The sequence below is a fragment of the Osmerus eperlanus genome, chromosome 17 (assembly GCF_963692335.1).
Source record: "Osmerus eperlanus chromosome 17, fOsmEpe2.1, whole genome shotgun sequence".
Taxonomy (NCBI): domain Eukaryota; kingdom Metazoa; phylum Chordata; class Actinopteri; order Osmeriformes; family Osmeridae; genus Osmerus; species Osmerus eperlanus.
This window is the reverse complement of record NC_085034.1, coordinates 5072017-5088065: the sequence shown is the minus strand read 5'-3', so window position 1 is coordinate 5088065 and position 16049 is coordinate 5072017. Positions and strand designations below refer to the sequence as shown.

General features: G+C 46.7%; 1 protein-coding gene across 1 annotated transcript; it reads left to right on the top strand.

Annotated features, from left to right (window-relative positions):
* Nucleotides 1-291: 291 nt before the first annotated feature.
* On the top strand, nucleotides 292-13799 carry gnai1 (guanine nucleotide binding protein (G protein), alpha inhibiting activity polypeptide 1). The gene is made up of 9 exons (XM_062483706.1): nucleotides 292-747; nucleotides 7043-7085; nucleotides 7420-7561; nucleotides 7923-8080; nucleotides 9485-9613; nucleotides 10701-10830; nucleotides 11490-11643; nucleotides 11980-12202; nucleotides 12763-13799. The coding sequence occupies exons 1-8, from the start codon at nucleotides 630-632 to the stop codon at nucleotides 12168-12170; spliced, it is 1065 nt and encodes a 354-aa protein (XP_062339690.1). The 5' UTR covers nucleotides 292-629; the 3' UTR covers nucleotides 12171-12202; nucleotides 12763-13799.
* The last annotated feature ends 2250 nt before the right edge of the window (nucleotides 13800-16049 follow it).

Here is a 16049-nt window from a genome sequence, read left to right as displayed (position 1 = left end):
AACTTTTTCTTACAGCATTGTCCGCAACCTATCCACTAGAGACTTTTACGTTTTATCTTCTGAAATGATGAAGTGTCTATAGATGTACGTAAAAAGCTGGAAACGGTCAGCCAGTTAAATATTAGATGCTTAAATAGCCCCTCTCACGTAAAGTACAACTACCTATAAAGTAAATCAATCCCATTCCCCAGATAAATTGTTGTCCCTATTGTCAAACTAAAAGCCATGACAACCATGGCCACAGACTCTTATTATGACAGCAAAAACCGAAACGGGAAGTCTGGATGTTGCTGCTCTTGGTAAATGTGGTCAGAGAAACCTTAGTCAGAACATAGCTCACTGTGGCAGCTGATAGAGACACGCGCTGGGAGAGACACGGCCAATACATCGTTCTCCTTTTAAAATTGTATCTATGCGACGACGATACTTTTATTGATAACCGTAGGGTTTATGTGTTCACAAGAGACACACTAATCCATGTTATCTTTGAAAAGTGTCCCATTCGAGACACATAGATTTTGTTCCAGGGCGTGTACGGGTCCAGGGGAACAGGTTAGCCCTTGAATGTTGGTAGTATAGTGTATCTTTTTGCATTTTTACATCGCCTTGTCCGGAGGAGTCGCTTGACGATGGGGTGTACACTGAGTACCGAGGATAAGGCGGCGGTGGAGCGCAGTAAAATGATCGACAGGAATCTGAGGGACGACGGGGAGAAAGCCGCAAGAGAGGTCAAGCTACTACTCCTCGGTAAGGAAAAGAGAACGGGTGTTGATGAACTTCACTTTGTTCCATTGTTCGTATTATTTATATAACTTGACACTGGGCTCTAAGTTGTGTAAAATAACGTAGACCCTTCACCGTAGTCGAAGTGAAAATTACAGTAACAATGTTTCCTCTACGTCCGCTTTCCGCATAACCCACACAATTCACAATAGCTGTTTCTATGGTCGTCATGACGTTGAAGTTCCCAAATACACAAAGCATTACTTATTTAAACACCTGCAACGTCTTAGATTTCCATTCTAGCCATTCTGTTTTTTATCAAAATTAGTATACGGTAGGCCTGATTTAAGAATGTTTTGATGCAAACTAAAGGTACTTCATGATGCAATAGTCTTGAGTCAACTATAACTACCCATGAGAACAGTTACAGTCTCCTCTTCTGTTGATGCAAGACATTCGTCTCTGCCCATTCAGATTCACTCGCTTAATCCTGATAGCAATGTGCCTTTTTTCCCATTACAACACAGTTCGTTTTTCAAATCAGCACGCATACCTACTTTTCTTGTTTCCACTTGCCCTGTGTAAGAGAATGTGGCTCAAGTCAATGTTTACATGCACACACCATGGTATTATTGAAAAGACAATATAGGTTACCAGAACAGCCATGAGTAAATGCATAACAAGAACAACTTGTCTATTTGACTTGATGGCATTGGCAGCATTGTACTTTAATTGAACATCGTACATTTTACAAATACATTTATTTTTTCTTAATGAACTTTCCTGTAAAATATTTGAATTGGTATCTCAGCCTTTATATTTGCAATGATCTTCCCACCCCAAATACATCATAAGAGTAGAAATCTGACTGTCCACACCTGCTGGGGCAATGACAAATGGTCTGTCATTGGGTTGTCAGGTTTTCTCTGAGTGACGTACTGTAAGACACATTCCACTGTAACTTGTACAGGCAGACATAGCAGATTTGATTAGAGGCAAGCAAGTACAGTCAAGTAGAGTTATTTTGCTCCAGGGAGCAACAGAGGTTACATTTTCCTCCATTTTCCTCCAGAAAATGTCAGTCCACCTGTTTTTCCCTTTACAATAATGCCAAGGTATATATATTTTTCTATGCATTTTGCTTTTAACTTAATGGTTCTTGTTCCCATGAGAACATGATCATGTTGATGGCATTTGTGCGCCACTGGAGTATTTACTACTGCAGGCTGAAAGTTTGTGTTGGCACCATAACATGCGTTCTGTGTTTCATAAAGGTCAGTAACCAGGTAACAGACATGGCCTCTTCAAATTACTGGCAGGACAGCACAGGCAGGCAGGCCTTGCCAGGAGAAAGGAAATGCGAGAGAGAGAGTGTGCTAAGATCCCACCCTAGTGACAGGGGCATTAAAAATGGAGAGCACCATGTGCTCAGAAGGTGTTAAGGTGAAGAGCCTCTACTCTTGTTTGTGTTTGCCCGACCAGTCTGAGTGAGATGTCCTCTTTCTGAGCGACTAACCTCGTTGAGAGTTCTAAGGCACTGTAGCTCAGAGCTCACAGTAAGGTGTGTGTGATACATTAGCAGTGCTTGAGATGCTGGTCGAGATGTTCTGCTGTTACGCCTGTGAAATAGACACCACCTGTCGTTGCTCTGTGCGGGCGTGCATGCATTCGTGTATGTACGCGTGTTTGTGTGTTACTGTGCGTGCGTGTGGCGTGTACAGGCATGTTTACCTGTGTGTATGTGAGTGTGCGGGAGCATGTCGTTCCGTGTGAGCCGTCAGTGGCGTGTAGCCATGCACCTGTCGAAACAGGTGTCATTTGCATGAGGGCTGATTTGAATTTCGAAAGCGCTTTCTAGTTTTCACAGTCTGTCAGCTTGTCTTGTGTCAATTCTGTATTGTGTAGATGACATCTTTACTGGAAATCTTGCTTTAAATGCTTTGAAAAATGGCAAAAAGGCACAACTTGGTTTATGGGCCTTGTTCCTGTATTCATGCAGTAAAGTTGCAGAGATACAGTACCATAACGTTGTCCAGGTGTGTTCTTCTGTGGAACATCTCACTTGCATCCTCAATGTATCCTGTAGGCTCTTAGATGAAAAATCCTTTGAGATGTTGGGAGATTCACAGACCAGACCTGTCACACAGAACTAACCATCAGCGGAGACCAGAGGATGTGACATGATAATATAGAGAAAATGTAATTGAATACCCTTCATTGCTTCCTCACTGTCACAATCGTTAGTCATCACCCCTGTCACCAAATTAGCCAGCATGTACGTGTGGGAAAACAGTCTGCGGTCCATTGATCTGCCTGTCTTTAGATCCATCCCAATGATTTGCTGCATTGATTGTTGATGGGTAAAGCGGGGAGTTAGTGGATTTGTGGGTGTTCAGTCATGCTTGCAAAAGACTCCTGGAGGGATATGAATGAAAGAGATTTAGATCTCAATATAAACGACCAAAGTCCTAAACATTGATCTACGATCAGGCAGTGTGTGTCCTGCTGTAAGATCAGGCAGTGTGTGTCCTGCTGTAAGATCAGGCAGTGTGTGTCCTGCTGTAAGATCAGGGAGTGCGTGTCCTGCTGTAAGACGAAGAAATGTCTATTCTTCTCCCTCCATGCTGGCTGCAGCTTAAAACCTATCCTGCCAACGTCGATGTTCGCAGAACAGATTCCAGGAGTGGATCTTTGTGGGTTAGCTGGAGAGAATGGAGGGGAGGAGGGAGAAGAAGTGATGCTGGTGTGGGGATGGCTCATTCTGCTAAAGTGGTGCCACTTATGTGGGTGCTGAGCTGTTGGGCAGCAGAGGCCAAGTAGCCCCCCCACCCACCCACCCCCCACCCCGCTCTCTCCTGCACTGCTTCTTCTCTCCTGCACTGCCCTTTCAATGGCATGTGTTGGTCAGCCAGACAGCCAGCTAGCCGGTCCAACCCCAGGCCACGCTCCTGCAGACCCAGACAGATAACCCTGGGACTATTGGATCTGATCTGACAGTTCTCCAGAACTGCAGTGGAGACCAAATGGGTTTCTGGAAGGCAGAAAACCCAACAGATTTTCTCTAGCTAGTCAGCGAGACAGTATTATATAAAAGCTCCAAGTGAATTAGCATTTAACTAGGCTATCGCGGCGCTATAATTGGACTGCGGACCTGTAGCCATTTTAATCACATTCTCCATAGCAATCCCTTGTTGTCACCAACGAGAACCGTACCACATTTTCCTCTCCTTCCACCTCTGTGAAACCCTGTGAATTATACCCAGGGGGGATTCCAGGAGAGATATGTTGGTGGGCTTTAGAAACACGTCACTCATCTCTACAATCCTCCATTTTGTCTGGAGGACTTGGTGGGTTTTCTTAAAATAGTTTCCAACCGTCCGAAACAGAAAGCAGCTGGCTTAGTGGTTTGGACCAGACCTAGGTTGGGATGGTGGGTGTATCAAAGTGTGTGTTTGTTTGTGTGTGTGTGCGTGTGTGTGTGTAACATGACTCACTGTTGTGATGCAGGTTGCCAGAGGTCAGCTTTGTGGTTCTACTCACTTAATGGCCCAAATGTCAAATCAGGCCCACTGGTCTCTCTGAGGCAAGGCTTTGAAGCTTGGCAGATCACGCCCCTGGTCAAGATATCCCCAGCATCAAGGACTCACTTGGATCAGTTATGTAACCAGACCTCAGCGCTGCTCTCTTTATCTCATTCACATTGATCAGAGTAGAGCAAAGTTGTGGTGATTTTTCCAGCTTCCGGCAAAGCAGTCAATGGAATTGAATAAAGGTTGGATATCGCAATATTTCTGTGGTGTTTTTCAAACAAACTTTTGTCCCAAACTGATTTTCAAGAAAATCTTGTTAGGTATCTCGCTGAGAGAGCGGTCCGTTTACACAGAAGTCTTCTCAGGCCGTCTGAGGGTGAGGCTTCAAGAGATCTGGGTGTTGGGCAGTGAGTGTGGGTATGGAGTGAAGCTGTGTTGTGTTGTTAGCGGTGATAAGAGGCCCTTAGCCAGACCCCGGGGGTCCTACACATCCACCCGCCTGCTAGCCTTGTCTCTCTCTCTGTAGCACAGTGTATCTGCTGTCTCACTGTCCCACTGGGAATCTCACTGGCTCATGTGAAGCCCTGGAGCACTGCTACAGTGCCAGTCACACACACACACACACACTAAAGACACCTTCTCCAGGGCTGCTCAGCACCACAGAGGTAACACATAATCAAAACAATAGGGCCTTAGGTGAAAGCTATCCAATTACACAGTCAGTTCTCTGCTGAGACGTCACCTCTCCTGTCTCAACTCGCCTCATCCATCTCCAGAGGAAACCCTGTCCACAGGAATTCTGCTTGTTCCTCTCGCTCTCTCACATACACTCCCTGCTGCTTCCTGTAGGGGGCATAAGGCTGGGGCGTCAGGTTCACTTGGCGGTGGTGTGTGTCCTGGAAGAACAGGCGAGAGTGTGGTCATTGTTTGGGGCTGTAACTTAATACAGACCTGCAAGCAGGCGACGTGCCGTTGCCGAAGAACTAGTCCCCCTTTAGCTCCTTCATATCTCTGGATCACGGGGCAGATCCGACTTAACGGTCCGATCTACTTCCTTCATGCTGACTGTGGAACATCCGAAAAGCCGAGAAAGAGAGATGAGAGCAATAAGGGCTCCCTGCTGGCCTGTGAGTGAGCGTTTCTTACAAGGAGGAGGATCTGAGAGCGTCTCTGTGGCAATGTCTCTAATGCACCACACCAGGAGGGGGCTGAGCACCGATAATGATGTTGGTCACACGGCTGTTATTTCTATGTGCAGAGGCTAGCGAGAGCAAAGGCATCGGAAGAGGCCTCTCTGCGTGGATTCCGAGGCCGTAATGAGTTGATAAATAATACATTGGTCTTCCTTGCGGTAGTGACAATCCACCATCACACTGAACGCTCCCCCACTCCGCCCAGGTGACCGAGGACACACGCTATACGCATGTCTGGTTCCAGGTATCGTTGCCATGGCAGTGTGACGTGTGTGAGAGAGAGCGCGTTTGCGTCCGCCAGTTGACTGTTACCCTTCGTGAGCTCTTTGCTGCTCTGCTAGTGCTGTTGGGCTGGCTGACATATGTCCTACTCCACTCTCATTGGCTGTCTGTCCGGGAAGTTTTCCTCCCCTCCCAGAGTTTCCGCTGGTCGGATGTTGTGTCTGGCGTTCTCACCCCCCAGGCCAGGGCTGTCTGAGCCCCGGAACACTCAGCTGTTTCTCCAGGACAATGGGGGGGGGGAAGCATTTCATGTACACCATCTCTCTCCTTCAAACATCACATTATCATAAAGAAACGCATGAATGCACCGACAACAAAAACAAATGAATATGAGAAGGCTGTCTGGAAAGTTTCCCATTATATTGTTGAACAGAGCGCTGTATGCAGGCAGGCGGACAGACCAACAGCATGGTAGATGAGCATTTGCTCCATCAAGGTTGTAAGAATACCAGCTTGTGACTTATTGCCTGAGTGTTTATGAATCCTCTCTCTCTCCTCATCTCTCTCTCCTTCTCTCTCTCTATCCTCATCTCTCTCTGTCATCTCTCTCTCTCATCTCCCATATCTCTCTCTTCCCTCATCTCTCTCTCTCTCTCTGCTATGGCACGAGGTGCTCAGGCAGTGTCCTGTGATGGCCTGGATGGGTAGTTTGGCTGGGCTAGATGGCTAGATAATGTGCTGTAAGTGCTGCCATTGGAACAGACCAATAAAGAGAGCTGCAGGGAGGGGCCATTATCGAGCAGGCAGCAACACAGCATCTCTCGAGGGGGGAGGTCGGGAAGTCCATATCAAACTCAGGAAGGACAATCAGGGACCATTTACTTTGTCCATCTAGATGAGTTCTTGGAATAGTCATCTTCTTAGCGTTGTTAAGTGTCTAGCAAAGGTAAGTGCTTGTATAACACATGATATACTGTATTGTATTCTGTGGCAGCTTTCAATCATGTCAAGGAAAATAAAATAAACAGCTCTTGGTTGTGAAAAATGAGCAATTTTACATTGTTTTTTACTGCCCCTTCTTCTCTCCCTCCCACAATATCTATCTTCTCTCTCTGTCTCTCTCTCTCTCTCTCTCTCTCTCTCTCTCTCTCTCTCTCTCTCTCTCTCTCTCTCTCTCTCTCTCTCTCTCTCTATTTCTCTCTTTCTCTCTTTCTCTCTTTCTCTCTCTCTCTCTTTTCTCTTTCTCTCTCTCTCTCTCTCTCTCTCTCTCTCTCTCTCTCTCTCTCTCTCTCTCTCTCTCTCTCTCTCTCTCTCTCTCTCTCTCTCTCTCTCTCTCTCTCTCTCTCTCTCTCTCTCTCTCTCTCTGTGTCTCAGGTGCTGGTGAGTCGGGGAAGAGTACCATTGTCAAGCAGATGAAGTGAGTATCTGTTTGTCCACTAATATACCCATCCATTCAGCCCGTTCAAATCTTTCTCACAATCAAAACAAACCATTGTGTGTGTACCTCGTGGACAATCTCATCAGATATGACTAATGTCATCGTCCTAGACTAGTTATCTTCATCGCCACGTAGCCCATTTGTTTCACGCAGTTCCAATCATTTCTGAGTAATGTTATTGTCAACAGACATCATACTTGGAGAAGCACCCCATCCATTCCACAGAGAGTCAAACTGATGTTCTGGCGTTTGTTTGGCGTGTGTGTGTGTGTGTGTGTGTGTGTGTGTGTTTGCGCACGCGTGTGTCATGCAGAATCATCCATGAGGCAGGCTACTCAGAGGAGGAGTGCAGGCAGTACAAGGCCGTGGTCTACAGCAACACCATCCAGTCCATCATCGCCATCATCCGAGCCATGGGCCGGCTCAAGATCGACTTTGGAGACGCCTCCAGGGCTGTGAGTATGGGGGTGGGGGGGCTCACGGGAGCTGAGCCAATGGGACTTCATCAGCAAACTGGCATCATTTCCTGGATAAATCTGTGCACCGCTCGTGTCCAGGGCCCCATCTGGAACTCTTTATCGTCTCTCTTTCGGATCTCTAATTACTGGTTGGGTGCAAACATGTACTCGTCCACACAGCTGAAGCCATCACGGTTGTATTGAGATCAGGCCTTTGTTAGAAAGGGAGGCTTGTTTGGGGGCTTTTAAAGGTGGTTATTGCTCAGAACGAATCCGCTTCTTTTAACATCTAGGGTTTATAAGAACTGCTGTTCCAAAACGTACTGAAGACACACTAACGTGTGTGTGTGTGTGCCAGGACGACGCACGGCAGCTGTTTGTGCTGGCGGGCTCAGCAGAGGAGGGCTTCATGACGGCAGAGCTCGCGGGGGTCATCAAACGCCTCTGGAAGGACGGGGGGGTCCAGGCCTGCTTCAGCCGCTCACGGGAGTACCAGCTCAACGACTCTGCAGCATAGTGAGTCACCACGGTCACACACACAAGCACACATCCGTACACTCGCATGCACACATACATACTGTACATACATGCAGGGTATAAATATGCCTGCACACAAACACACAGACCTGCATTCTATTCAGACCTATTTCCAATGGGAGGATGTGCACAGCACTCCTTTTTGAGTGCTTATTTATGGAACAAGTGGACCCACCTGCTGCAGATGCATCCGTCAGCGAAATACCTTGTCAGACGCACCAAGTTCCCCCACAGGTAGCTTGTCTAGGTCTGCCGACAAGTATGTCAACACTCCCCACCGCAACCGTCCGCCCTCCATTTGAACCTTGAGTGAGACTGTCAATATTTGCACTGTGGTATCAGGCCGGTAACACGCAGGCAAGCCAGTGTGGAGTCCTTGACTTTTCATGTAGGACCTGTCGCTGTCTGAACCTTTCTCAGGCAGTAAACAAACCAGAGGAAAATCTGACCAGCCGTCGAAAACATGGCAAAGTCCCGTTCTGTGGAATCGCTCATTGATTTCACTGAGGTGTTTTATTCATGTTCTTCCATTTAGTAGTCTCACCGAGGTAGCCCCTGCGTGGTGTTCTGGGAAACCCCAATGCCTTGTTTTGAACGGAGCGATTGTCACCGATTTTTTGTTGTTGTTGTTGTTGTTGGCCAGGCTTGAGAGCCACAGCTGTGGGTCCTTTTCCTAATCGATGGCCACAGTGCCTCCCACCTGCGTCACTGTTGGCGTCCTGCCAAACAGGGGTTCTGCAAGGCTGCCCATGGAGCTGTTGGTTTGTGCGGAAATGGTTGCTCTCTTTCTGTGGTAATCTCTCGCAAGAGGAACGCACAGTGGGGCTATTTGAGAAGTGAGGGAGATTACTGTAGATTTACTGTGTGTGTGTGTGTTTGTGATGGGAGGAGGCTTCTAAATTCCACGTCATGCCCACGCTGAATAGCCCCTGGGAGGGTCTCGGTATGGTTTCACACGTGTCCAGTCAGGAGTCATCTGGACTTACTGGTGACCTTTATTAGCTAACAGATCCATAGGGATCGAGTGATGGACATGGCACAGATGTAGCGCTTATTTACCCTCGTTTACAGCCTGTCATCCCATTATCTCCGACCACAGCCTGATGTAGGCTGCGCCATCAGGGTGTTCAGAAGTAGCAGCAGACAGTCTAGGGAGACAGTCAGGGTCACAGTGTGACTTGTCCTCAATTCCAGATATGGAATCAGACACAGAGGTGAAGCTGGCATTTGATTAACAATTGTTCCATTGTCCTTGTGAAAGTACATGGAAATGTCAGTGAAACAAACATTTCAATCTGTCTGTCTCTCTGTTTCCTTCTGTCTTTGTCTCTCTCTCTCTCCCTCTTTGTGTCTGTCTCTCTCTTTGTTTCTCTCTCTCCCTAGTTACTTGAACGATTTGGACAGGATATCCCAGGCCACCTATATCCCTACTCAGCAGGATGTCCTGAGGACCCGGGTTAAAACCACAGGCATTGTGGAAACACACTTCACCTTCAAGGACCTGCACTTCAAGTGAGAACCACTTCCTCACAATCGATCAAAATGTCCAAAGTGTTGACAGTCTTAACTGGAAGACCTGAGGTTACCTTCTTGCCAAATGTATGCGAGTCATTCCATAGCTGGAGAAATTCCCTTTGTGATTTCCCAGCTGTTATATTACAACATTGTGTGTGTGTGTGTGTGTGTGAGTACTCTGCATGACATCATCATTGAGTCACATCAGCTCTGACCTTCCGCTGAGAGACATAAACAGGAAGTGAGTAATGCTGCCCCATAGCTGCAGGCCTTGCTTGGCTGTTTCCTCACCAATGACCCTTCTTTTGTGGAATTGAAAACTAAGCAGCTTTTCAAGCCATGTTGTAATAGTTTGTGTTGCTAAGTTTTAGTGCCACTCCACTGCATGGGGCCGTACAATGTAAATCCTATCCAAGTGTATTAGAGCTGGTGACCTTTGCACTCTGGAGTGGGAGTCACCATAGATAAAGTGTCTTGAGCCAGTGGACAAAAGAACAAGGCTTATTCCTGTGAGCTGAACCAGTGGGATAGGGGTCTCAGTGTGAAAAAGGCCTTGGTTTTAGCACAGCTCTTACGCTTTCCACTACCGACAGGGACAATATAAAGCCTGGTCTATTAGTGCTTCTTTATTACCATCCTCATTATCCTATTGGTTCGCGTCTTGGCTAAGCATCCCCCTTGATTAGTTTCAGAGTCAGACTAAGCAAAAATGTGAATCCTTGGGGAATGCCCTGGGACTAGCAGATAAAGGGAGTCAGGTGGCTGAGCGGTTAGGGAATTGGGCTAGTAATCCGAAGGTTGCTGGTTCGATGCCCGGCCGTGCAAAATGACGTTGTGTGCAAGGCACTTCAACCTACTTGCCTCGGGGGGAATGTCCTTGTACTTACTGTAAGTCGCTCTGGATAAGAGCGTCTGCTAAATGACTGAATGTAAATGTAAAAGATGTCTGTAAGTAAGAATCTATGCTCTAGAAACCTTGTGTGTGCTTAGACATTTGTGTGTACGTGAGTGAGTGTGTGTGTGCGTGCGTGCGCCCGGGGTCATTCTCAGTTGACACTGTATGGCGTCCCGCTCACCTCCTCAGGATGTTCGACGTGGGAGGTCAGAGGTCGGAGAGGAAGAAGTGGATCCACTGCTTCGAGGGCGTCACCGCCATCATCTTCTGCGTGGCGCTGAGCGACTACGACCTGGTCCTGGCCGAGGACGAGGAGATGGTGAGAGGCTGCCCAACCAGTGTCCACCGTGGATCCTGATCATGTCAACCCACTTTGTGTCCTCTCTCCTTTCAGCCTGTTCACCTGGGTCCAGTACTACTGGCACCTTGGTTACTACCGGCCCTTTAGTCTTGGGGAAAGGTACGCAGACATGTCTTGAAGCTCCTTAGACATGCAGTACTTAGCGGTCACCTGGTAAAGTTATAATCACAGTTAGATTTGATACCAGTTGTAATCACAACAACGAGCAATCAGAGAGCCGGACCAGCAGAACTTCTTCAGGCCCTCCGGGGCCTAATCTAGTTCCCTCTTCTGACCTGAGATCAATCAGAAATCAAGCCACTCCAGTACACTCCATAGATCACTCTAGAGATCAGTGCATTCTGGCTGCCCTGCCTCCGTCTGCCTCTCTTCCGGTCTGCCCTGCAAACCCGGGCTCTGTCTGCTGTCTGTCTGCCCCCCTGAGACCCGTCCACCTGTGGGGTTAGGTTCTCCCAGCTCCGGCTTCCCACCTTGGGTCAGCCTGCCAGCAGGGGGCAGCACCTCAACTGTTCTAACCAGTGAAACATGAAAGCATCGTTGTGAAGCATGGTGTGGACTATTCCTTGAAAACACTTGTTTTAGCACCCACTAAAAAAAAATCTTCTTCCTCTTCACAGAACCGTATGCATGAGAGCATGAAGCTGTTTGACTCCATCTGCAATAACAAGTGGTTCACAGACACTTCCATCATCCTGTTCCTTAACAAGAAGGACCTGTTTGAGGAGAAGATCAAGAGAAGTCCGCTTACCATCTGCTATCCAGAGTACGCCGGTGAGACCATCAGGAAACCACTAACGCCAACCTATTGTAGACCTGTTTCCTCTTCATCCTACATTGACGTGGCCATAAAAGCTTATGGAACTGGTTTACATTGGCCTGAAGTGTACGTCCCAAAACAATTGTCAGTTTAAGAATCGCAGAAGATGTTTCAGTCCACCTTGTTAACAGGCGAACAAAGAGAGGGAAGCAATGCAGCAGGATGTGGTGTAACCGTCTGTTTGGCTGCTCTACAAGAATCGCATTGGCGTTCCCTCACTTCTCCCTGTATTTATGTGAGGTCACTTCCTGTTGAATTGCACTCTCAAGGCTTCTTCTTCTGTGGTTCAGGCTCCAACACGTACGAGGAGGCAGCAGCCTACATCCAGTGTCAGTTCGAGGACCTGAACAAGCGGAAGGACACCAAGGAGATCTACACCCACTTCACCTGCGCCACCGACACCAAGAACGTGCAGTTTGTCTTCGACGCCGTCACCGACGTCATCATCAAGAACAACCTGAAGGACTGCGGCTTGTTCTAGAAGCGGGGCGGACGCGAGGCCGCCACGTCCCGGTGAGGCTCGTTCCCCGTTCCTCTCTCGAGTCCCGTCGTCTCGGTGCAGGTCAGGGGTCGCGTGGGACCATCCTAGGTGGAGGTGTGCTCGCGTAGGGAAGGAGTAAAGGGAGGGTTTGGTGATCAATGCTGGGATCATGAACAAGGGTGTACTGTATGTCTCACTCGGGGCAGGGGTATACAGTTCACATAAACATGACCTTTGCGTGCCTTTACCATAAATGTTATTGAGATAAAGCCACAGGCTGCGCTTATAGGATATCTCCAGAGCATTGATCTCCACCTCCTTCCTGTGCTCCGAGTCCTCCTGCTATGTTTGACACGAGTGCAGCTTCTACCCGGCAGCATTATGCCTTGTTATTGTACAGCAAACTTGTGTAATATAATCATGGCCACCTTAAATAACTGGACTTCAGATTCTGCTGTGTTTACTGTAGGTGTTTGTGAAATGATGGTGCCAAGGCCAAGCATTAACATATTTTTCATTACAAGGGTCAGCTTACCAACGTATCTAATGGAGTATCTTATTTCTCCTTGTGTCTCTCTTTCTTTCTCCTCAGACAGCAGAACCAGAGTGAGTGATGTGTATATTTTAGGGTGGAGATGACAAGCAGTCGGGTTTGGAGGATCAGATCAGTTACGGACCAGTGCTGTACTATATGCCACTTTTAACAGCTTTATTTATGTTTTTGTCTTGGAACGTTTTGAAATAGCGTTACAACATTTGTGTAGAATGTTCGTATTATTGTAAAAGCGTAAGTAATTTTTCAAGGTCTTTTTTTGTTCTGTTTTTTTTTTTGTGAAAGAAGGAGCTCTCTTTATTTTGTCGACGTTGCTTTTCGCCGGCCTCTGGAAAAGGATGCTTGCCTCTGATGGAGACCCTCCTTTTCTCCCTCCTTATTGTCAGGGGGAAAAGGATCAAGTTTGAGTCCAGTTTGTTGGTACTTGTGCCTTCGCATGCTTGGGCTCCTTGTCAAATGCTTGTTTCTTTTGCCTGCTGAACACTTTCAACATTAAGGTGAAATGTTTCATATGTTAATGCCCCTATATCGTTGGTGTGCACATTTCCACGACCAATCAAGTGGTATTCCCATTGGTGTAAAGGTATGTGGGTCACCATGGTGACCAACACGTAGCCCAGACAGCCCCCTGTAGATTGAGGCCACACAGCCAATAAAGCTGTCCGATACTGAGATGTACACTGTCACATCCAGAAAGGGGTTTAATAGAACAACTTATCCACTATTATCAGCCATTTTGAAAATGGAGACTGCTTGGTGGGTCACTGAGCTTATATTATGCTCCAGTGTCAAAGACTGAGGATCAGAGGAGTCACATTTTACTGTATATTTTAATGTATTTTTGAGTTTGGAGGCTTTGGTGTCTCCCTAAGGATTTAATCACTGGAGTGACAGTTTTAAAATCCAACTACGTGTAGTAAAATGGATGGATGTATGGATGAATGGATGAATGGGGACAAACACAGTTCTGGTCTGTAAAAACACAGACTGCCACAGCTGTTTGTTTGTGTTCTCCATGAATGGGGAATATTTGTAGTCTCATCTCCCTTATTTTGCTAATAAAAGCCATTTACAAACCACAAGTTGCAGTATGTTTCACTCTTATCGCATGAGTGTTATGCTTTTTGAATATGTCCATCATCTTCTTCTGTTTTTACATCATTGGTCTTTATCTTGACATTTCCTCGCCAATCTGAATTGGCCTTCTAGTTATAAATCGTATTTCCCGCAACTCACGGTTCAACTGCTGTTGACATTTATGCCAGAAATACCTAGGTGCTGTCATATCATACTGTTGCTAGGGGAGAAGACCAGCGCAAGTCTTGTGCAGTGTACATCCATCATTATTGTTGGGACTGTGATTGGACAACCCATTGTTGAATGGTGGGTGACTTGGGGAGTGTGTGTTACCATGTTTTGTCATAATGACATGCAATACTAATTTATTTATTCTGTCTACCTAACATTGACTTACACTTCCTCCTAAATGGGTCCCATGTGGATGGTTGCCATGATGTGTAGGTTGTTTACACACTCGACGTCAGACGTACTGAGTTGTACCCAAACTGTGCAAACTGCCAGATGCAAGAGTGTCAAGAGTGTGAAAGACACATTTGCATGCTTCAACTGCAATTAATGGCAGTGAGGGAGGCGAGGCCTGTGTTTGTGTGAAGCAGAGCTCAGAGATCTGCCTCCCATTAGCTCCACCATAGAAAAGGGGGGGGGGGGCTGGTGGTGGGGATGGTATTTTTAGAATCTGGAAAAAATGACAGCGGAAAAAAATAATACTCAGTGAGAGAGAGAATGTGGGAGAGGGAGAGCGTGTGTACGGTAGTGGTGAAAGAAAGGGTGAGAGAGAGAGAGGGTGAGAGAGTGAGGAAGAGAATGAGTGAGGGGGGTTGTGGGATGCCATGATGCTGTTGTGTGAAACAGTAGTAACACTGTTGAGAATTCTCTACCACGGAACCGAGGGTGTGGACATTTTGAAGTGTGAGCGAGGGAGAGGGGGAACAATAAGGCTTGTCTACCTTGCTATTGTTGTGCTAGTGTTTACCCATTGTTTTTTCCCCAAGCTGCTATCTCTATGTGCAGCAGTTGGCCACAAGACAGATTAGACGGGCTTATCGGTGCTGTGGCTGTGCTGGAACACAAGTCACACTTTCAGTCTCTTTCACTCGCACACACAAAACCCTGCAGAACACACACACCAAAGCATTGAGTTACATCAACACACGATTCAAAACTAAAAACGTGTGACCGGTTACTGTTTGTGAAAAGCCTCAAAATAAATGTTATTCAAATGATAACAATCCTAAACACCTATGTACAAACAAGTTGTTCCTTTATAGACATTATATTTCAAGTACAGTAGACAAACATAGTGATTAAATCAAAATGAGTAAGTACAGCTGTAGAGTTAGAGAGACAATAGCCTTCTCAAAGATGAGTTCTCATTGCAAATAGAGCAAAAACATGATCGTCAGTCAACATCTCTGCTATCTAGCTACATCTCTGCTAGCAAGTCCATAAGCCATCACAGAGAATCATAAAGGACAACATTTACACAATTTTCCAACCAAATGTTTGTTTCAGACAGTCATTTATCAGGCCCTTTGCAGTAAATTAGTGATTTGAGAACGAGTCGGCTGCCTGTAGAGCAGCCAGTGTTAAAGAGAATTAATTTATATGAAAATACTCTGGTCTGTTTATCTTTGATCTGCTCGGAGCTCATGTGGCATGGTGGAACTAGATGTCTGTCAGAACATCTAGAAGAGTCATAAGTTGAAAGAAGAAGTTGCTGAAACCATCGATTGTTTGTTGGGGTTGTTTTGACTGCAGTGCTATCTAGACTCATCAGATGTAAACTTGAGAGAAACTTTTTATGTTGTGTACAGAAACACTACAGCAGAGCTCTGTGTTCACAACAGACATGACAACAGAGAGATTGTTCTCTTTTGGCCTGTTGTTTTTACATAATCCACTTTATGTTCATGTAAATGTACTTCTTTATTATCTCTGTGTGTGAGTGCGTGTGTGTGTGGGTGAGTATTTGCATGTGGTGCATTATATTGTGATATGGTTGCACATGTTTGTGTCTCACCTGAGTGCATGCGTGTGTCTATGAGGGCCCCTGAGTTCTTCAGCTGGATGCCCACTGTCGCTGCTGCTATTCATCACCTGTTCTGGGTTGGTCATGATAACCACCACTCTCCAACCCCCCCCCCCCCCTTCCACCCACACCATGTCACTTTCATCTTCAAACCTCTGCGCCCCCAGCCCTGCATCCTTCTCCTCCTCCCCCTCTCCCCCGTTTTCTCGTGATGTCA

Excerpts from the sequence above, each read along its gene's own strand:
- gnai1 (XM_062483706.1), top strand. The coding sequence starts at position 630 with ATGGGGTGTACACTGAGTACCGAGGATAAGGCGGCGGTGGAGCGCAGT. Across the intron at positions 748-7,042 it reads GGTCAAGCTACTACTCCTCG|GTGCTGGTGAGTCGGGGAAG; the intron begins GTAAGGAAAAGA and ends TCTGTGTCTCAG. Across the intron at positions 9,614-10,700 it reads TTCAAGGACCTGCACTTCAA|GATGTTCGACGTGGGAGGTC; the intron begins GTGAGAACCACT and ends TCACCTCCTCAG.